The sequence below is a fragment of the Tupaia chinensis genome, unplaced genomic scaffold (assembly GCF_000334495.1).
Source record: "Tupaia chinensis unplaced genomic scaffold, TupChi_1.0 Scaffold000528_1, whole genome shotgun sequence".
Taxonomy (NCBI): domain Eukaryota; kingdom Metazoa; phylum Chordata; class Mammalia; order Scandentia; family Tupaiidae; genus Tupaia; species Tupaia belangeri.
This window is the reverse complement of record NW_006160041.1, coordinates 5689290-5712221: the sequence shown is the minus strand read 5'-3', so window position 1 is coordinate 5712221 and position 22932 is coordinate 5689290. Positions and strand designations below refer to the sequence as shown.

Here is a 22932-nt window from a genome sequence, read left to right as displayed (position 1 = left end):
CTCTCTCTTTCTGGCGAGTGCATGCACCCTATAGCAAAAACCTCTCCAAAATAAAAAAAAAAGAGAAAAAAAGGTCATGTTGTTTACTATAAAGATGTACAATGAGTGAATGTAAATAAGAAATCATAAAATTAAAAAAGAATCTTTAAATTTTGTCTTTTATGTTTATTTAAAAAAGTGAGAAAAATAAAGTTTTAGAGAAAGAATATGATTTGTCCATGCTACAAAAAATAAGATTATATGTCACGTCTGACTCACAATTAATGTCTTGCCATTCTGTATATTTCCATCTAGATTTTATTCATTTATCTAAGATTTACTGATTATATACTTTTTTCTTTTTTTTGGAGAGGTTTTTGCTATAGGGCGTGCGCTCGCCAGGAAGACAGAGAGAGAGAGAGAAAGCGAGAAATCACCTCCCGGGGGGATTGGCCATGCCATAATCCCTTCTCCTCCATTCTCCTCTTGGGATCTTGGGCACACATGCACACATGCCTGGTGTGAGTTTAAATCACTGGGTCTGGGATTCAAACCATGGTCAACTACATGGGAGTCCAGTGACGTAGCCATTATGCCAGCTGCTGGTCCCATGATTATATACTTTTAATCAGACACCAGGGGTATAAGAGTTAATAAGCCATGGACTTGCTCTCTTGTAAAATCTAACAGGGAAAATGATATATAAACAAATTTTCAAAATCTTGGATTATGTTACATTATTATAGATAATACGTGAACATTGACAGAAATACAGAGTAAGGAAGAACTAACTGTGATATTTGTGCTGGGAGGGCACAATGTCCATAAAAAGCTTCTGAAAAAAAGCAGTATTTGAACCTGGTTTTACAAAAAGCATGGAGAAATTCTATAGTTGGCTTACTTTGGGAAGGCCAGTGGCAAGAAAAGGAGAATGTTTGAGTAACTGTAGATAAGGCACGAGATTAGCGAGAAAGGAATAGGTGGAAAGTGGTAGAAAGACAAAGTTCACTGTTATTGGCCAACCATTCTTTAGGGAAGCCTCTTAAAAAGAAAAAAACAAAAAGGCATTGGTAATAAGAAAATAAAAGTATTGTGGTTAAAGTTTAGAATTGACTGGGATCAGCAGATGGTGTGGTAGTTAAGGGACTGGACACTTCTACATGGCTGACCAAGGTTCGAGTCCTGAACCCAGTGGTTTGCTTTCTCATTATCCCTCTCTCTCTCTAGTCAAATTAAAAAAGAAAAAAAAAAAAAAAAGAAAAAAAAGAATGAATAAATAAAATTAAAAAATTCTAAAAAAAGAAAAAACTACAAAAGATTAGAATTGACCTAATCTTCTACATTTTCTTTGCCAACTTTAAGGACAATGATACTGTCTATTCCTAACCATTCTTATAAGGACCAAATGCAAATTTTATTATGTAATCTGTACAGGACATTTAGAATATAAATGTTTTGCTCTCTTGGAATTTTTTTTGGCCATAAAGTTCTATTGTGTTTTCATGTAACATTTCTCTTTTTTTCTTTTCTCTGACTCCACAATTCTGACAGGAGCAATGTACTTGGAATTTTCTTTCAAGTTAAAATCTTTATCATTTCTGAACAGAGAGCTTTCACTGTTCTGGTGCAGTTAAATTATGAGAGCCAGAGATGACTCTTAATCATAGCTCTTTAATTTGGGAACGAGTGGGCAGTTTTCCCTTATCATTTAATGGGATTGAACTTCTGATCAGACCAGTTTTAATACTGTATGAGACAACTGTTCTTTCTACAGTGCGAAAGTGTTGTGATAAAAAATACCATGCTGACCAACTGACTAAGGAAGAATTGAATCTATTTACTAGAAAGATGGCTTGGATTATTGATGGGCTGCAATACTGTAATTCCCATGAACTGTGACTGGACAGTTCTATAAGTATCAAAGATAAGATCTGAAATCAGAGGGCAGAAACTATATGGAAAGTAGAATTGCTATTCAGCTTGTTCGTGCTGACATCTTACAGTATTAGAAGGACCTCTGAGGGCATTCAGTAATTGTTTTCATAAATCTGCCAAATGAATTTCTTTTGTTAGTGTTAATTCTACAAGAACGAGAGGAATGGGGGGATTGCCTTTTTGGCAGATGTGGCATAACATAAATATGAACTCCGGCTGAGACTTGTACCAGACTCACAGATAAAATGACCCGTGACCACTAGTACTAAGACTTTACTACAGAGAAGACGGTTGAGATGGTCACTGTGGAGTGCCAGGCCAGAGTTCCTATAAATTAGGCATTTTTTTGTTAATTAATTATTTTGCTTTTTTATTATTGTAAGGTTTTTGCCATAGTGTATTCGCCAGAGAGAGACAGAACAGTAAGAAGGAAAGTGAGAACTATGCCCAACTCCCTGGGGAATAGCTATGCTGTAATCCCTTCTTCTCCATTCTCCTCCTGGTATTTTGGGCACCCACGTATACATGACTGGTGTGAGTTTCAAGCAGCCAAGTCTAGGACTCGAACCGTTATCAGCCATGTGGGAGTCCAGTGCCTTAACCACTATGCCACTTGCTAGTGCCTAATACAGTTTTTAAAAATTTAATTAATTAGTTGTATTGCCAGAGAGCAGGTACACTTGAGGAGGGGGGGCGGAGGAGAGGAGGGAGGAAGGGAGGGAGGAAGGGAGGGAGGGAGGGAGAGAGGGAGGGAAAGAAAGGGCCCTCAGTGAGGCATGGTCAGGCCATAATACATTTTCTTTCATTTATTTGTCCTATTCGGATTTTGAATTCACATGCATACATACCTGGTGTGATTTTGAAGCTACTGGGACTAGGATTCGAACTGCAGACAGCCATGTGGGATCCAGCTTCCTGAGCAGTGCCCTTAACTGCTGTACTATGAGACTGACCCTTTCATAAATCCTGACTGGGTCTGTAGGCTCCCATTTCTATTGAGCTGAACAGAGTTTACTAACTACGATGTTCCAGATGTTATGTTACATGCAATGGGCATTAAAGTAAGACACAGCTCTGGAGGAAATAGTTTCTTTAGAAAAGGCAGACTTATATGCTGATACTTTTAGTGTTATATAGAAAGTGTGATAGAAGTATGCAGATGCTGCCATGGATGTTGGCATCTCAGATGGTAAAGAGAAGAGAGACCATGCCTGCAGAGAAGACAATGCTAGGAGTGGCAGAGGGGACAGCAATGCAAAGAAAGGCCCAGGGATTTAGTGATACTAGAGTAGGGCAGTGTGAGACAGAGAACAGCAGGGGGCAAGACTCCAAGCAGAGGTAGAGACAGAGTTCATCAGGAAGAGTGAGTACTATATGGCATTTTTAGGAGCTTGGATTCAGATAGTGTTTTCACAGTAGGCATCCATATCAAGAAAGCCCTAGACAGCAAGGCCAAATGGGTAGCAAGGACATATGCCCAAATAAGGGTTTGATTCAAACCATGGAAATGGAAATGGAAATAGCAAAGGGATTTCAATGAGACAGTAGGGATAACTTTTCAAATCTAAAGCAGGGGAGCACCTGCTGGTCTCAGGATGGACTAACACACCTGCAAGAATCACTGTTGTCCCAAATGTTGTTTTGGTGACCTGGTATATTCTAAAAAATCCTGTTCTCTTTTCTGATTATGGAACAAACACTGTCTTTCAGAATTGTTTTTAGAGTTTTGACAAAGGAAGCATAGTAGTTAAATCCGCAAAATTAAGGGCCCTAATGTTATTGCTAAGTTTGTAAGCTATAGTCTTTTAGTTAAAATTTTGTTTTCCTTGACTTAGCTTTGAGTCACTGTCTGGTCTTTAGTATTCATGTTATTATGCTAAATTTGGTAGAGGATTCTCACAGATTAAAAAGATCATTTTGGTAGTTTTATTAGGTACTTGGGAACATTCTCCTTTAATTACAAGTTGACAACTATGAAGGTAAAAAAAAAACTGCTTCATTTAGAAATTCTTTATTTTGGTTTATTTAGCAATACATATTGATATAGTTATTAAATGAGCCTATTATGAAATCTGTACAATGCTTTCATGAGTGGTTAATAGAACGGTTTTTGCTCTCTGATTAGTAGTGTTGTCTTCTAATTATTGTTTAGAATTGTTAGTTATTCTTGTACTGCTTTTCAAACGAATTTTTCAAGATACTTAATGAAGATACTGGGAAGCTATCTAATAAACACTGATTCTCATATTGATTATTGGTTGATCAAATTTCTTTTATTTATTTATTTATTTTTTGAGAGGTTTTTGCTATAGGATGCATGCACTTGTCAGAAAGACAGAGAGAGAGAGACAGAAAGCGAGAAATCACCCCCTGGGGGGGATGGCCATGCCACAATCCCTTTTCCTCCATTCTCCTTTCAGGATCTTGGGCATGCATGCACATGTGTCCAGTGTGAGTTTAAGCCACGGGGTCAGGACTCAAACCATGGTTGAGTACATGGGAGTCCAGCTACACAACCATTATACCATCTGCTGGTCCTGATTATTGGTTGATCAAATTTCTATAAATCGATATTTTGTTTTGCAGAGTTAATAATATATTCTGCATACATTATAAGTAGCATCTAACTATAACCTATTTTTAATTTTGTTCAACAGTGAAATAAATGATTCATAGGAATAATCCGATGTCATAGGTCATATTGTATTAGTCTGTTTGGGCTATCACAATGAAGGTACCATATACTGGATGGCTTAAAGAAGGTTCATTTTCTTTTTCTTTTCTTTTTTTCTTTCTTTTTTTGAGAGGTTTTTGCTATAGGGCGCGTGCACTCGCCAGAAAGAGACAGAGAGACAGAAAGCAAGAAATCACCCCCCAGCGGGGATGGCTACGCTGCAATCCCTTCTCTATTTTCTTTCCTCGATTTTGGGCATGCACACACACACACACCTGATGTGAATTTAAGCCACCGGGTCCAGGACTCGAACTGCAGTTGACTGTATGGGAGTCCAGCAACATAGCCATTATGCCAACTTCTGGTCCCTGAAGGTTCATTTTCTTACATTTCTGGAGACTGAAAAATCTAAGGCCAGGTGCCAGATTTGGTTTCTGGTGAAGGCTCTCTCTCTGGCTCATAGAGGGCAACATTTTCTTTCTTTCTTTTTTTTGGGTAAAGAATTATTAATTAAATTAATTAATTATTATTTAAATTTGATGAGAGAGAGAGAGAGAGAGAGATATCCACCAGGTAGGTCCAGGACTCACACTGAGTTTTGGCCACATGAGAGTACACCACCTTAATACACCACCTTAACTACCACACTACCTGCCAGCCCCTGAGAGCTACATTTTTTTTGTATCCTCTCTTGGCCTTTTTTCTGTGCCTGTTTGCAGAGAAAGAGTTATGGTATCTCTTTGTCATCTTCTTTATTTATTTATCGTTTTTCCATTTTTAGTTTTTTTGCCATAGGGCATATGTGCTCCCTAGAGAGAGACAGAGAGGGAAAGTGAGAAATCACTCCGAGGGAATGGCCACACTGTAGTCCCTTCTCCTTCATTCTCCTCTTGTGATTTTGAGTAGGCAGGCACACACCTGTACCCTGTGTGATTTTCATGCTGCTGGGTCAAGGACTCAAACTGTCACCTGCCTAGTGAGAATCCAGTGCCTTAACCATCACACCACTTGCTGGTTCCTCTCTTTGTCTTTTTATTAAGACTCCAGCCATATCAGAGTAGGCCCCTACCCTTAAGAAATCACATGACCTTTCTTACCTCCCTAGAGGCCATATCTCCAAATTCAGTCAAGCCTGATAGTTAGGGCTTAACTTCAATTTTAGGAGAACACAATTTCATTCTAACACATATCAAACCTGATTAATAATATGTTTCAGCAATTTTTTGTTATTGCTTTGTTTCTGCCCAAATCAACAGGATTATCATAAGATAATGCAGATTTGTTACTTCCCCATTAGCAATAATGGTGACTAAAGATAGTCAACAAATGTCAAAGATTGGGGAAAGAGTAAGGAGGGAAAATTGCAGGAAGGAAAATGTGAAGTTATTTTCTAAATTTGCATTCGAATCACTAGATTAAGAACAGGTTAAACTGGAGGTTTACAACTGGTGGCCCATTTTGTTTGGACTTCATTTGTTTTAAAAAAGTGAATTGGTGGGGACAATAGATGGAGTAGTAGTTAAGGCATTGGATTTACATATGGCTGGCTGACTTTTGTTGGAGTCCTGGACCTGGTGGCTATCAACACACTGGATGGAGTGCATGTGTGCCCAAAATCCCAGGGGAGAATGGAGGAAAAGGGATTGTGGCATGGCCATCCCCCTCTGGGGGGTGATTTCTCATTTTCCCTCTCATTGTTTCCTTTTCTTGTCTCATGATAAAAATCTTAAAAAAAAAAAAAAAAGAATTGGTGAACTGGCTCCATTGTCTGGTGGTTAAGGCTGTTTGATCCCACATGACTGTGTGGTTTGAATCTCAGGCCCAGGGACATGAGGAACACATTGGTTGTGTGTGTGTGTGTGTGTGTGTGTGTGTGTGTGTGTGCCCAAATTTTAAAAAGAGGGAGAAATTGGGGAGAAGGGATTGACATGTGGCCATTCCTTGTGAGCATGTTTTCTCCTCTTTTTTTTTTCTGACAAGCACATGTGCCCTCTAGTTTACAAAAACAAAAAAATAAAAAAACAAAAAAGGAAAAAGGAAAAGAAATAAATTGAATTAGTTATAAACACTTAATTTATTTTTTTCTTGGAGAGGTTTTTCCTGTAGGGCTCGTGTGCTCACCAGAAAGAGAGAGACAGAGAGACAGAAAGTGAGAAATCACCTCCAGGGGGGATGGCCGCGCTGCAATCCCTTCTCCTCCATTCTCCTCTTGGGATCTTGGGCACACGCATGGCGTGAGTTTTAAGCTACCAGGTCTGGGACTCGAACTGCGGTCAACTACATGGGAGTCCAGCAACATAGCCATTACGCTAACTGCTGGTCCCAATAATAAACATTTTAAAACGCAATCATGTAACTAGAATATGGAATTTTTCCCTTTGACATAAGAATAGAGCTGATAGATCTTGCTCATGTGCTAGAAATCAGTAGAGCTAAGACAGTCCATGGGTTTGGCCATATGGTAGCAGGCACGTGCGCTGTAGTTGACATAGTTCCTACCATTCTTTATCAATTCTCAACATGGAAGAAATGTTTTCTTTACGTTTTTTCATTTTGCTTGCACTGTTATTATTTTTTTAGAGTACATTTAAAATAAACAGATACATTTCTGTTGATAGTTCAAAATGGTAAAACAGTAAAGTGACATCCTAAATGAGTGACACATTCTAAGATAAATGATATCATCTATCAATTTCTTTAATTGATATTTCCTACCTGGCATCTGTAGCTATTTACATTTGCCCTTTCTGATGTGAACTAAACAAATTAGTGAAACATTATCTAACAGTGACTTACTCCTCTTGTGGGTGGTCTTTCTATTGATGGGCTGTTAAGAAACTGACTTTTGACCTTTTTTTTGTGCTTTCCTCATAAACCCTCATGTACTATATGATCAGTGGTGAAGCCATACTTTTTATCAGTCCATATTTAATTCATTATATATTTTAAGTGAATTCTTCAGATTTTTCCCTTTTAAAGCTTATCTGGTGGATATGTATTTCTTCTGTTTACCAGTATAGTTTCACTTCATGTATGTATGTATTTATGCCAGAATATATTATCATGCATTGATCATAGAGGGAGAGAGAGAAAACACACCCCTACAGGGCATGGTCATGCTGCAATCCCTTCTTTATTTCCCTATCCTGTTGGGATTTGGGGTGTATAGGTGATGAGTCTGACTTCTTTGTTCTAAGCCACTGGGGCTGGCATTCAAACTGTGTGATCAGCCATGTGGAATCCAGCTCCTTTGACTACTATATCGTAGGACTGGCCCCATTTTATACTTTATTTAAAAGCAGATGGTTACCTTTGTCATACTAATAAATTAATTTAATATTCTTAAATCAAGTCACTTGTAATATTAAATAATACCTGATCTCAGATCATTCTTTAGAGATCTCAGCTATGGCATATTTTCATCGGTACTGGTCACATGGTTTTGAAAATATACTTTAGTCTCTTGGCGCTTCATGTTTGAAATGCGAGTTTTAGGGTTATAGATGTCCCTTTTGCCCAGCTTCTCTAGTTTGTGAAACATAATGGTTAATATGTAGATTCATGAAGCTACATGGTAGAAATTACGTTATAAATATTATACAAAACTGGTTGAACAGAATTAGTCTGTAGCTTTCAAAATGCAATCAGAAAGCTGTTGCTTAGGCCTGCGCTTAAATAGCATAGACTTACCAGGGCTGATGCAGGTGTATTTTTCGAGCCCTTCTTTTTGGTTATGTTTGCAGTCTGAGTTGATAGTGTTGTTTGTAAATGAAGTACTTTTGAAAGTTTATTAAGCTTTGTTAATATAATACTACTTACATTTTTTTTTAATTAAAAAATTTTTCAGATACTACTTTTTTTGTTTTACTGCTTAAACACAAGGTACTATCTTTTAGAAGAATTTAGCAGCAGCTCATTTTTAGTTTAGTTGCATGTTTTAGATCATTACTATGTATAGAACTTTGTGCTAGTTATAGTATGTCTGTGCATTCGTGTGAGTGTGTGTGTATGTGTTTGCATCAGCCCACACATACCTACTCACAGGGAGCTTTTAGTTAATATATTTTGGAGAAAGACTTGAGGATTTAATATTCTAAATTAATTAATATACACAGATGAACGTGTGTATGTATTCTAGGTTTCAAACAACAAAATGACTTGGTTGGCAATAATCACTGGGACTTTTCAGTTTATTTATTTATTAACTTTTTTGAGGTAATGGCTAGATTTGTTGAGGTGAACAAAGAACATAGTCTTTAGGTTCATGCCGTGGTTTCAATATTAAAGCAGGCAATAATAGCATAAACTTTCTCTTATTTTGCTTAGGTAACATCAATTAATAAACTAATAACTTTAGTAATTACATTTTAGAGTCAATTTCCAACCAACCCGTATCTCTGATTAGTTAAAATTAATATTAATCTAAAAGTAATAAAAGTTTTGTTATATAATGCATTGGATAAATTATCTTTTTAATGATTCTGATAATACAGGAAAAAGTAGGATAAATTTTGAGTATCCACCGTCATCTCCTTTTTTATCTTTCTCTCCTTTGTAGACATAATCACCAAAAACAATTTTGCTTTCATATTTTCATTCTTTGGCTATTATGTCATCGGGAAAGTCATGATGTATTTTTGTATAGAAAATAGAAAAATATACCATGACTTTCCTGATGATCTAATAGATGAAGTGAACTCCAGTTACTTTTAACAAAAATGTACTTTTTTAAATTGCAAAATATAGTTGTCCCTGTAGATAGTCCTTGACCCTGAACATATCCTTCTTGTTGTAGTATTTTCTTCCTGTGGGTTCTGTTAACCTAGGATTGGATTTTCCACTTTTTCAGTCATTTCTTCTTAGCTTTATTTTTCAGGCTCATGTTCTGTTCATCTTTTGGAAATCCTCTGTTGTCTCCGTAGTCACTGGCAGTGGGCCATATTATCTGTTCCTATGCCTTTAACTTTCTCCGTGCTGATTATTTTTCAGTCTATCTTTTGAACTTTGATCCATATATCCATATAGTCATCTGTGCTTCCATGGTGCCTAGGCCTAACAACTTCAGTATTTTCCAATCTTATGTTAACTTCACCTCTAACTCTCTTTCTTCTTGGCTCAGTTTCAGGGTTTTCTAAGTTATCAACTTGACCATCAATACTGATTCCCCCCTCTGTCATACCATAAGGTGTGAGGAATTGTCAAACTTCCAATATGTATACTTTGGTCCATCCCTTACCATTTTTCCTTACTTGGAGTGTTATAACTCCTACTTAATTTCCAGTCTTCATCTAGTAAATGCGCCACTCTGCATGTAGAGCGTACTTTTTTTGAAGTTTATTTATTTCTTCCACAAAAGAGAGACAGAGAAGAAGACACACACACATACACACACACACACACACACACACACACACACACACGTGTGTGCAAAGACCCAACAGGGTCGTTGTGCTGTGATTTACTCCAAGACTTAATTGGCCAATATCATGGTCATACACCAATGTTTATAAGGACACCTTGGGATGTGGACCCAGGACCTTTCTATGTGGCTTCACCATTGTGAAGTCTTGTTATTGCTATGCTAGCTTAGCCAGCCATTTAGAGTACCTTCCAAGAACAGTCCCAGTACAATTGCTGATAAGACTAATTTTTTTCCTGTGAAATTATTTAGGCATCCTGTGAAATTATGGGCACTTATGTATGGGCTTATTTCTAGATTGTCAGTCTTATTTCATTGATCCGTCTGTCTATATGGTGTGGCACTGGCATACCATATAGACATATGTGTGTGTGCATGCTTTTTCTTTTTTTTTTTTAAGACACTATTTTGCCATGTTATGATATTTCTGCCTCTGCCTTCTAACAGGGATTATTGATACATACCACCATTCCTGACTCCTTTTTTAGAAAGACTCTTTCTGTGTTGTTCAGGCCAGCCTTGAACTTGTGGTCTTCCTACCTCAGTGTTTAGTTTGCAGAAATTATATGTGCATACCACAGTGTATAGCCTTTCAGATGGACTGAGAAGTGAGCCTGGTCCTCCTCTGAAGTCCCAGCCTACAGAGCACAGTGTTTTAGCAGCACGTAATGCTGCCACAGGGCCCACACCATCTTGATTACTATAACTTTATAGTAAGTTTTGATATGGGTGTGAAACCTCCAATTATGTTTTTCTTTTTCAATACCCTTTTTTGGATGCTCTAAGTCTCTTAAATGTTCATATGAAATTTAGGGTCAGATTGTCAACTTCTCTAAAATTGTCATCTGGGATTCTGATAAGGATTGCAATGAATCTAGGTCAATTTGGGTTTTGTTGTCTTTTTTTTTTTTTGGAGAGGTTTCGCTATAGGGTGCGTGCACTCGCCAGACAGACAGAGAGAGACACAGACAGAAAGTGAGAAATCACCCCTCAGGGGGGATGGCCATGCTACAATCCCTTCTTCTCCATTCTCTTCTTGGGGTCTTGGGCATACATGCACACACGCCTGGCATGAGTTTAAGCCACCAGTTCTGGGACTGGAACCATGGTAGACTACATGGGAGTCCAGTGACATAGCCATTATGCCAACTGCTGGTCCCATGTTTTGTTGTCTTCATAATAAATACTAAGGGTTTTGAAACATGTACATAGGATGTCAGTGTCAGTGTTTTCCAACAGTGTTTTGTGACTTTCAGAATATATGTTTTAAATTTCCTTTTAAATGGCTATCCTTAAGTATTTTATCCTCTCAATACTATTGTAAATATCATATTTCTAATTTTATTATTTGATTATTCATTAGAAAGTGTATAGAATTACAATTAATTTTTACATTTTTTCTAGTAGGTTTCTTAATGGAATCATTAGGATTTTCTCCTATGGGAGCCTGTCATCTGCAAAGAGATATGCAAGGACTTCTAAAGTTCATGGAAAAATGGAATTAGAGAATTAATTTTGATGCAAAAATTTTTGAAGTGCATATTTTTTTTTGGAGAGGTTTCGCTATAGGGTGCGTGCACTCGCCAGACAGACAGAGAGAGACATAGAAACAGAAAGCGAGAAATCACTCCCCAGGGGGGATGGTCACGCTGCAATCCCTTCTCCTCCATTCTCCTCTCAGGATCCTGGACACGCACGCACATGCGCCCGGCGTGAGTTTTAAGCCACCGGGTCCGGGACGCAAACCACGGTCGACTACATGGGAGTCCAGCGACATATCCATTACACTAGCTGCTGGTTCCCAAATGCATATTTTTTATAATATACATCTTCCACAAACTTTTTGAAGATATCTCATATCTTCACCTCTTTCTTTTCAATGTGGATCTGTTTCATTTAAGTTTTTTATTTTTTTAAGAGGTTTTTGCTATAGGGCGTGTGCACTCGCCAGACAGACAGAGAGAGACAGAGAGACAGAAAGCGAGAAATCACCCCCCAGGGGTAATGGCCACACCGCAATCCCTTCTCCTACATTCTCCTCTTGGGATCTTGGGCATGCATGCACATGTGCCTGGCGTGAATTTTAAGCCACCGGGTCGGGGATGCGAACCGCGGTCAACTATGTATGAGTCCAGCCACATAGCCATTACGCTAACTGCTGGCCCCTCATTTAAGTTTTCTGCATAATGAGCCTATTTGACCTTCTAAGATAGAGGTGAGAGTAATTGGCCATTCTTTTTTTCTGATCTTACATAAGGGAAAACATTCAAATTTTCAGCACTGGTATGATAATACCTGTGGGTTTTCCATAAACTTAGTTTTTGAGTGTATTGATCATGAAGTGATGCTAAATTTCATCATTGTTTTTTTGTATACCTTTTGATATAATGGTGTGGGTTTTTGGTCTCTGATTTTATTACTGTGGTATATTACATTAATTATTTTCACATCTTAAACTGACTAGCATTCATGGGGTAAGTCCCAGTTGGTCATAATGTGGAGACTCTTTTAGGCCCGGACACAAGGGTATAGGCAATAGGGCACTGCTACACATTGCTGGAGTCACATGTGAGGCTACATTCAGATCCCAGGTTGACCAGAACGTGCTGGGGATATACATTCATGCCCATAACTCTGGCTGGTGTGGTGAGATCTTATTGAAGGTGCCTATTTCTTTTTCTCTAACTCATGAAATAAGTAAACAAAAACTGAAAAAAAGTTGACCTTTGCATATTTTGCGGGATTCTATTAATTTGTTAGTTGAAGATTTTAAAAATATGTTGAAGATTATTATTCATTTTGTTGAAGGTTTACAAAATATATTCTTAAGGTTTATTTATGACCACAGCTTTATTATAAGCAATCTGGGAAAATGCCTTTGGGGTCCCAGTATTCTCAGTATGCTGCCCTTGGGTTAGAGTGACCACCCTATCTGTGGAGCTTTGGTGGAAGAAGAAATTCCCAGCATAGGGATACACATGCCCGGAATTTAGCCTACGCAAAGTAGAGCTGTGGAGATGAAACATTTTGGTGGCCTGATTTTCTAGTAAGCGATCATATACCTTGACTGTGACCTAGGAATTCAGTCTTCTTGGCCACATCATTCTAAAGTGAGAAATGGAGCTTTCTGAGCTTACTGAGGAATGGGAGGAAGGAATCAGTTATGTCTCAAGTGCCACAGACTCCTGCTGTTCTTAGTGTGATTTAATATTTTAGTGAATAAATGTTTCTTTATTTATTGTATAGCTATAGAACAATTTCTAGAGACTTTATTATTTTTCAAAATTACTTTCAACAGTTATGGGTATTTTATCGGGGACCAGTTCTACAGAGCCTCTCATGCCATCATTCTAGAAAGAAGAGGAGCTGTGGTTTTCCCTTTGCTTTTGATAAGAGTTTACATTAATAATTATGATTTAAGATTTTGCCTTTAAAAGCATGATTTACCTTCAACCAATTACATTTACTTAGTATACATTGTTTGCCTTCCAGTATTGTTTTGTAATTTTTCCATCATTTGACTTACGATGATTTTTGTTCTATGTCACCGAAGGACTATCTGCCAGTCTTGACCCAGCAGCTGTGCTGCTTCTTTGCTAGTGGGTGTTTTGAAAGTAGTTGTATGTGGTGCTGCCACCCCCCACCCCCCACCCTAGGGAACTGAGATATGGTCCCTCATCATAGGCTGAACTGTTCTGTCACAGATTCTTTTAATGTATTATGGCATGTTTTGAGAAGCTCCTGAACTTCTGAAGGCCTAGGGCTTTCCCATTTATGGATGAGTGCTGTTTAGGGAACTTGCCCCTTGGTCTGATTTTCTGTTCTCCACTGTGTCCCTCATTTTGTTTCTTAGTGGACTAAGAACTGTTTATATTGTTTAAAATCAACTAGGGATTAGGGAGTAGATTCACTTGAGAGGGTTTTGAGAGTTGTCTGAAAACCTATTGTCTTGACGGCTGAAATATGTTGTATTCCTGTTTCTTTTTTTTTCTTTTTCTTTCTTTTTTTTTTGGAGAGGTTTTTGCCATAGGGCGCGTGCGCTCTCCAGACAGACAGAGAGAGACAGAGAGATAGAAAGTGAGAAATCACACCCCAGAGGGAATGGCCACGCCGCAATCCCTTCTCCTCCATTCTCCTCTCGGGATCTTGGGCACACACGTACAGGCGCCTGATGTGAGTTTAAGCCACCAGGTCCGGGACTCGTACCACGGTTGACTATGTGGGAGTCCATCGACATAGCCATTATGCTAACTGCTGGTCCCCCCCACCATTTCTTTTTAAAATATTTGAATATTAAAGATAGTTTTATGGTCAAGTCTGTAAAAAAGACTTGGCTGGGATGAACTTTCTTGTTCTCTTAATTGTGATTACAAATGTTGACCTTATCTCCCCTTGCATATTATTGGGTTGTTGGAAAAGTCACGATGCATTTTTGCATAGTAAAACACGTCATGAGGACCAACCGTTGGCGTAATGGTTATGTTGCTGGACTCCCATGTAGGTGACCATGGTTTGAGGCTTAGACCCGGTGGCTTAAACTCATGTTGGGCGCTTGTGCATGCATGCCCAAGATCCCGCCGAGAGAAGAATGGAGGAGAAGGGATTGCAGCATGGCCATCCCACCTGGGGGGTGATTTCTCGCTTTCTGTCTCTCTGTCTCTGTCTTTCTGGTGAGCTCATGCACCCTATTGGAAAAACCTCTCCACACGCACAAAAAAAAATTAGCTGGACCCATGGAGATATGCATTTTTAGGAGTCATAAGTAGAAGTTTTGTCTTTTTAAAAACTTCTTAAATAAAATTCCATTTTTATAATAGGTTCTATTCTGGGATGTTTTTGATTGACTAGAAGTTTAATGGGTCAAACTTTTCTGTGGTATTGTCTTTCTAAAGGTGATAGAGTATACCACATATTTTATCGAAGCCTGAGAATGTCATGTTAATTTCTGAAACGACTTTTTTTTTTTTTTTTTTAAGAGAGGTTTTCACTATAGGGCATGTGCACTTGTCAGAGAGATGGAGAGAGACAGAAAGAAAGAAAATGAGAAATCACTCTCCATGGGGGATGGCCACACTTCTCTTCTCAGGATCTTGGGCACACATGCACACGCATGGCGTGAGTTTTAAGCCACCGGGTCTGGGACGCGAACCATGGTAGACTGACTACATGGGAGTCCAGCGACATAACCATTATGCCAACTGCTGGTCCCAATTTCTGAAACGACTTTTAACTGATATAAACCAACCTGCAAATTAAAACAAGTATTTTAAAAGTTGGCTTACATTTGGTAGCTAGTGCGCATATTTTTCATATTTTTATGATGCTACTTTTTATTTTTCCTATGTTTTGAAATGCTCCACTTTCTGGATTTTTGTTTTGTTTTAATTACACATAAATGCCATTTTTTTTAGACTAAACTTCAGTGGCTTTGTGAAGAACTGAAGGAGAGAGAAAACAGAGAGAAAAATCTGCGACAACAGCTGATGCTCTGCAGACAGCAACTCAAGGATCTAACCGAAAACAAGGAATCTGAGCTCCAGTGTCTCTTTGAACAGATAGAAAGACAGGAGCAGCTTCTGGAAGAAATACATCGGGAGAAACGAGGTATGTTAGTTGCTCCTACTCTTTCTTTTCTGTATTCGTGGAGTGGGGGGAGGGCTTGGGAACAAAAATCCCTAATTCGAATGTATCTAGTTTGGATTCTTTCCAAATCTGTTTTCTTTCGTTGTATCTTATCTCTTTTGTTTCTTCATTTTTGAGACTAACAGAGAAAACTGTTTAACCCTGAGAACTTTTCGAGCAGCCTCAGTGTCCCTCCTGTGTACATAGCACTAGGTCTGTTGGCTGTTTGCAGGTATTCATCTGGTAAGACATGCTGCTTCTCCCTGGTACACTGCCAAACATTACATTCCCTTCAGTAAAATATCCATGAATTCATTCAGCGAGTAGATATCTTGTGCCTGTTTTGTACTGGGCGCTTTTCTGGCTGCAGAGGGCAGGTACATTAGTGAATTCAGTGGAAAGAAGCCCTACCTTATTTAGCTTACCTTTTCCTGCATGACTGCGTGATGTGACGTACATGTAAGCGATGATTTCTCGCTTTCTGTCTCTCTGTCTCTGTCTTTCTGGTGAGCTCATGCACCCTTTTGGAAAAACCTCTCCACACGCACAAAAAAAAATTAGCTGGACCCATGGAGATATGCATTTTTAGGAGTCATAAGTAGAAGTTTTGTCTTTTTAAAAACTTCTTAAATAAAATTCCATTTTTATAATAGGTTCTATTCTGGGATGTTTTTGATTGACTAGAAGTTTAATGGGTCAAACTTTTCTGTGGTATTGTCTTTCTAAAGGTGATAGAGTATACCACATATTTTATCGAAGCCTGAGAATGTCATGTTAATTTCTGAAACGACTTTTTTTTTTTTTTTTAAGAGAGGTTTTCACTATAGGGCGCGTGCGCTTGCCAGACAGAGACAGAGAGACAGAAAGCGAGAAATCACCCCCCAGGGAGGATGGCCACGCTGCAATCCTTTCTCCTCCATTCTCTTCTCAGGATCTTGGGCACACATGCACACGCATGGCGTGAGTTTTAAGCCACCGGGTCTGGGACGCGAACCATGGTAGACTGACTACATGGGAGTCCAGCGACATAACCATTATGCCAACTGCTGGTCCCAATTTCTGAAACGACTTTTAACTGATATAAACCAACCTGCAAATTAAAACAAGTATTTTAAAAGTTGGCTTACATTTGGTAGCTAGTGCGCATATTTTTCATATTTTTATGATGCTACTTTTTATTTTTCCTATGTTTTGAAATGCTCCACTTTCTGGATTTTTGTTTTGTTTTAATTACACATAAATGCCATTTTTTTTAGACTAAACTTCAGTGGCTTTGTGAAGAACTGAAGGAGAGAGAAAACAGAGAGAAAAATCTGCGACAACAGCTGATGCTCTGCAGACAGCAACTCAAGGATCTAACCGAAAACAAGGAATCTGAGCTCCAGTGTCTCTTTGAACAGATAGAAAGACAGGAGCAGCTTCTGGAAGAAATACATCGGGAGAAACGAGGTATGTTAGTTGCTCCTACTCTTTCTTTTCTGTATTCGTGGAGTGGGGGGAGGGCTTGGGAACAAAAATCCCTAATTCGAATGTATCTAGTTTGGATTCTTTCCAAATCTGTTTTCTTTCGTTGTATCTTATCTCTTTTGTTTCTTCATTTTTGAGACTAACAGAGAAAACTGTTTAACCCTGAGAACTTTTCGAGCAGCCTCAGTGTCCCTCCTGTGTACATAGCACTAGGTCTGTTGGCTGTTTGCAGGTATTCATCTGGTAAGACATGCTGCTTCTCCCGGGTACACTGCCAAACATTACATTCCCTTCAGTAAAATATCCATGAATTCATTCAGCGAGTAGATATCTTGTGCCTGTTTTGTACTGGGCGCTTTTCTGGCTGCAGAGGGCAGGTACATTAGTGAATTCAGTGGAAAGAAGCCCTACCTTATTTAGCTTACCTTTTCCTGCATGACTGCGTGATGTGACGTACATGTAAGCGATAGGTAAATGATGTAATATATTAGAAAGTCGTAAGCATAGTGCTAAAAAACAATAAAGGAAGGAGAATAGGAGGCGGGGTTCAGTACGTAGGCAGTACTCATCTTTTACAGTTGGACCAAGAGACTTGGAAAACTACACTTTTCCTTTCTCTTATTCTAAGGTTGTATCATGATGAGAAGAAAAGCAGCCATACGTTTAGGGATCTCTTGTGTGTCATGTGTTGACCTTAGGGCATCATTATATTGGTCAACTTTGTTAACTTAAGAACTGAAAGAGACTTAATATAAAATCCCATTAAGAAAACCTGAGCATTAGCTTATGACAATCCAAAAAAAGTTTAAAATGTATTTTCTGTTTTGCATTTTGGTAGTCAGTATTATTTTTTCTACCTGTGTGACTGTCCTGCAATGATTTTAACTTTTTCTGATATCAAGAGTGTACATTTCTGAAATTTTGGAGAACTCCAGAGTTTTTATTGATGTGCATTATGCATACTGATATTTATTGATTAAAGATTAAAACTGAGAATTTGAAAATATTTATTAATTTCTAATAATGATTATAAATCTATTATGTGTTAACATTAAAATGAATGAAAGTTAGCTATTTTCTGTTTTGGAAATAAAAGAGTGAAATTGTTTTGCATTTTGACAAATTTCATCAATTGTGGGCTTAAAAGAAGATAAAACATATTCTTATTTTGCCTCTATGTTTTATCTGTTGTTACATCCCATATCATGTAACGTCGGGATAAACTATACATTTGAGAGAAGTTGAATGTTTAAAAAAAAGGCAAATAATATCTTTGTATTATTAAGGAATCTTGAATGGTACTCAGACCACACTATAGGTACTGCTGCTTTATTGCAATTGAAAGATGCAGACTGGGACGAGCAGATGGCATGATGGTTACATTGCTGGACTCCTATATGGTTGACTGTGGTTTGAGTCCTGGACCCGGCAGCTTAAAATTCATGCCTTGTGGGACCAGCAGTTAGCGTAATGGCTATGTCGCTAAACTCCCATGTAGCCGGCCGTGGTTTGAGTACCGGGCCCGGTGGCTTAAATTCACACTGGACGCATGTGCATGCATGCCCAAGATCCTGAGAGGAGAATGGAGGAGAAGGGAATGCGGCGTGGCCATCCCCTCTGGGGGGTGATTTCTCACTTTCTATCTCTCTGTCTCTTTCTGATGAACGCATGTACCCTATAGCAAAAAAAAAAAAAAAAAAAAAAAAAAAAAAAAGAAGAAGAACGTACCCCTAAAAAAAAAAAAAAAAAAAAAAAAAAAAAGAAAAAAAAGAAGAAAAAAAAAACTCTCCAAAAAAGAAACCCCCCAAAAACTCATGCCTTGTGCATGTGTATGTGTGCCCCAAATCCTGAGAGGATAATGGGGGACAAGGGATTGTGGTGTGGCCATGTCCCCAGAGAATGATTTCTCATTTTCCATCTCGATGTCTGTCTGTCTCTCTGGTGAGCACATGCATCCTATCGCAAAAATTTCTCAAAAAAAAAAAAAAAGAAAAATGCAAACTGTTCCCTTAGTAAATGTCAGAGCATGGTCTTGTATTTTTATGATAGTACAGTAGCATGTAATTATGGAATTTATAGCTAAAACATTGTATGGTCTGTACAAATGGACTACGCAGTAACACTAGATTACAACTCAGTTTTCTTTTTAGTAATTATTAATATTTCATTGAAAATAATTTCTTCATATAAGCATTAATACAGTAGTTTATGATATAGGACATGAAACCATCAGTGGGGGAAAATCCTAAAGAATTAATTATTGTATCTTTGATAATTATATACATATATATATTTTTTTAAAGAGGGTTTTGCTATAGGGCGCATGCGCTCGCCAGAAAGACAGAGAGAGACAGAGAGACAGAAAGTGAGAAATCCCCCCGCCAGTGGGGGATGGCCACGCTGCAGTCCCTTCTCCTCCTTTCTCCTCTTGGGATCTTGGGCACACACGCACATGTGCCCGGCATGAGTTTAAGCCCCCAGGTCCAGAACTTGAACTGTGATCGACTACATGGGAGTCCATCGACATAGCCATTACGCTAACTGCTGGTCCCATATCTTTGATAATTATATTAAAATAGCTTTTTTTTTTTTTTTTTGAGAGGTTTCTTGCTATAGGGCGCGTGCGCTCACCAGACAGAGAGAAACATAGAGACAGAAAGCGAGAAAGCACCCCCCAGGGGGCATGGTCACGCCGCAATCCCTTCTCCTTCATTCTCCTCTCCAGATCTTGGGCACGCACGCACACGCACCCGGCGTGAGTTTTAAGCCACTGGGTCCGGGACGTGAACCGCGGTTGACTACGTGGGAGTCCAGTGACATAGCCATTACGCTAACTGCTGGTTCCCAAAATAACCATTTTTTCATAAAAGCTTCAAAGAGCTAAGGCTATGAAGTTTCTTATCTTTCAGTGTGATTGTTTTTACTTGCATTTTTTTGAATTGAAAAATATTTTTGCTTTGTTTCTATAAAACATTTAAATCCCATACACATTTTAAAATCAGTTTATCAATTTTTTGGAAGCACCTACTGGTATTTTGATAGGATTGTGTGAAATGTATAGATTAATTAGAAGTGTAGTGGGCATTTTTATGTTGAATCTTCTAGTCCATGGACATGAATTATTAATTTATTTCTCATGAATGTTTTGTAATTTTCGCCAAACAGACATCATATACTTTTTTTTAAAAAAAAGACTTATTTATTGAATTTATTTATTCATTCTTTTCTTTTTCCTTTTCTTTTTTTTTTTTTAAACTTGACCAGAGAGAGACACAGGGAGAAAGCAATAGGGAGGCAGAGAGAGAGGGAAAGTGAGAGAGCAAGCTACCAGATCTGAGACTTGAACCATCATCAGCCATGCAGGAGTTTCCAGTGTCTTAAGCACCATGACACCTGCTGATAATGACATCACATATTTTTGAAAATTGACTAATTTTTTGTGATTTGTGATTCTTTAATAAATGGCATTTTAAGGGACCAGCAGATGGCATAATGATTATATCGGTGAACTCCCAGGTAGTCGACTGTAGTTTTAGTGCCAGACCTGGTGGCTTTAACTCATGACAGGCTTGCGTGTATGTGTGCCCAAGATTCCAAGAGGGGAATGAAGGAGAAGGAATTGCTATGGAAATCACCCTTGGGTGATTTTTTGCTTTCTGTCTTTCTGGTGAGCACACATGCCCTATAGCAAAAATCTTTCTTAAAAAAAAAAAAAGGCATTGTAAAATTTTAAATTTTCCCTCAGTAGTCATTGCTAAGCATATAGAAATTGTATTTACTTTTGCATATGAACATTGTATTTTCAAGATTGCGAAGTCAGTTTATTAGTTCTAGTAGCTTTTGGTTGATTTCTTAGCCCTCGTGTTTCCTCATACATGATCACATCATCTGCAAATGAAGACAGTTCTGCTCCTTTCTGTTTTCTTTTTCCTGAATCAGTTGGGGCCTCTAGGAAATATTAAACTAACCTTGCAGTCCTGGGATAAACTCCACTCTCTCATAATATAATTTTTCATTTACCTATGACTGGATTTGGTTTATTAATAGTTTGTAAACAATGTTTGCTTCTATTTTCATGAAATGTATTGATCAGTCGATTCTGTTTTTATATTGTCTTTATCTGATTTAAATGTTAGTGTGGCAGCGACTTCATAAAATAATTTGAATCTTAATTTTCTTTTTATTTATTAGTTTTTTGAGGCTTTTGAACCAAGTCTGTATTATTTCTTTTCAATGTATGTCGAATTTATCAGTTTTGCCACCTAGACCTGTAGTTTTCATTTTGGAGGGGGGTAAAAAATTTCATACTTAAATTCTTTAACAGATATAGGGCTATGCAGAACTTTTATTTATTCTTTTATTAATATGTTCCTTTCAAGGTATTCATTAATTTTATATAAATTGTTGGATTTATTGGCATAAAATATTTTATACTCTTTTTTTTAAGTTTGTTGTAGGGCGTGTGTTCTTGAGAGAGAGAGAGAGAGAAAGAGAGAGACAGACAGACAGACAAAGCAAGAAATCACTGGCCATGGGGATTGGCCACACCACAATCCCTTCTCCTCCATTCTCTTTTGGAGTTTCGGTACATAGACATACACACACCTGGCTTGTTTTTCAAGCTGCTGGGTCTGGGACTTGAACTATGAATCAAGCATGTGGGATCCAGCTGTCTTAGCCTCTGCACTTCCTGGTAGTCTCTATACTACTCTTTTTTCAATCCTTTTCATTTATATAACTCTGTATTGATGCCTCCTATTGTATTCTTGAGATCAGTAATTAAAAAATTTTTTTTGTTCTTTATAGGTCTTGCTGAGGGTTTTCATTAATATTTAAAAAGTAAACTTGGATTTTTAATTTTCTTCTGTCATTTGTCTTTTTATATTTTGTTGATCCTGCTATTTATGTCATTACTACTTAGTTTGTGTCTCATTTGCTTTTTCTTGGTTATAATGTTGGAATATTTATTTTAGTTTGTTTTTAGTTCATGCACTTGAAAAGTAAACTATCTGCGTCATTGTAAAATTTCTATAAATGTCACATTTTACAGTATTTTACAGTATTCTGTGTCCCTATAATTTCTATATCCCTATTAATTATTTTTTATTTCAATCAGTAACTGAGAGAAGATTGTTAAATATTGAGCTATTACTGTGAATTTCTCTTTTTTCTTCTGTTTAAGTATTTTTCCTGCATCACGTATTTGAAACTCTATTCTTAGATTCTTAGTATTGATTGTAGGATACACCTACTTAATTGTTATAGTTTCTATGAGAGGAAAAGAGGGACGGAAGGAGTTTATTTGTAGTGGAATAGGAAAATAGCAGAAATACAAAAGGTATTGTGGAGGACTTAGCACTGGATCATGTAGGTGAGGAATAGAAGACTCACATGAAACATGAAGGTCTGCATTGTTTTGCCATTGGGAGAAATGGGAAAGTCTTAAAGTATCTCTGGTGAGGATGTGTGTCATTCTTTTTTCTGCTTTTTTCTTAAGATCATAACTGGGGGGAAAGAAGTACTGTGAAGGCCCACACTTTTGTATCAGGAAAGTGATAAGTTACCAGTTATAGCGTTACTTTGTATGTGTGAGATGTTGAATTAAGAGCTGACTGGTAGAGGGGCCAACGGGTGGCATGGTAGGTAGAGTGCTGGACTCCCACATGGCTGATCACAGTTTGAGCTCTGGACCCAGCGGGTTCGTGTGCATGTGCATACGTGCCCAAACTCCTAGGAGAAGAATAGAGTAGAAAGGATTACAGTGTGGCCATCCCCTCTGGGAGGTTGATTTCTCACTTTCCCTCTCTCTGTTGCTCTGGTGACCACACAGGCTCTC

At 38.0% G+C, this 22932-nt stretch overlaps 1 protein-coding gene across 1 annotated transcript in view; it reads left to right on the top strand.

Moving 5' to 3' along the window:
- CEP128 (centrosomal protein 128) overlaps nucleotides 1–22932 on the top strand; it is a 461274-nt gene that overhangs the window by 185244 nt on the left and 253098 nt on the right. The window contains exons 20-22 of the mRNA XM_014591066.2: nucleotides 15419–15611; nucleotides 15862–15872; nucleotides 16886–17078. Of these exons, the coding sequence (XP_014446552.1) occupies nucleotides 15419–15611; nucleotides 15862–15872; nucleotides 16886–17078 (397 nt within the window). The remainder of the gene's footprint in view (nucleotides 1–15418; nucleotides 15612–15861; nucleotides 15873–16885; nucleotides 17079–22932) is intronic.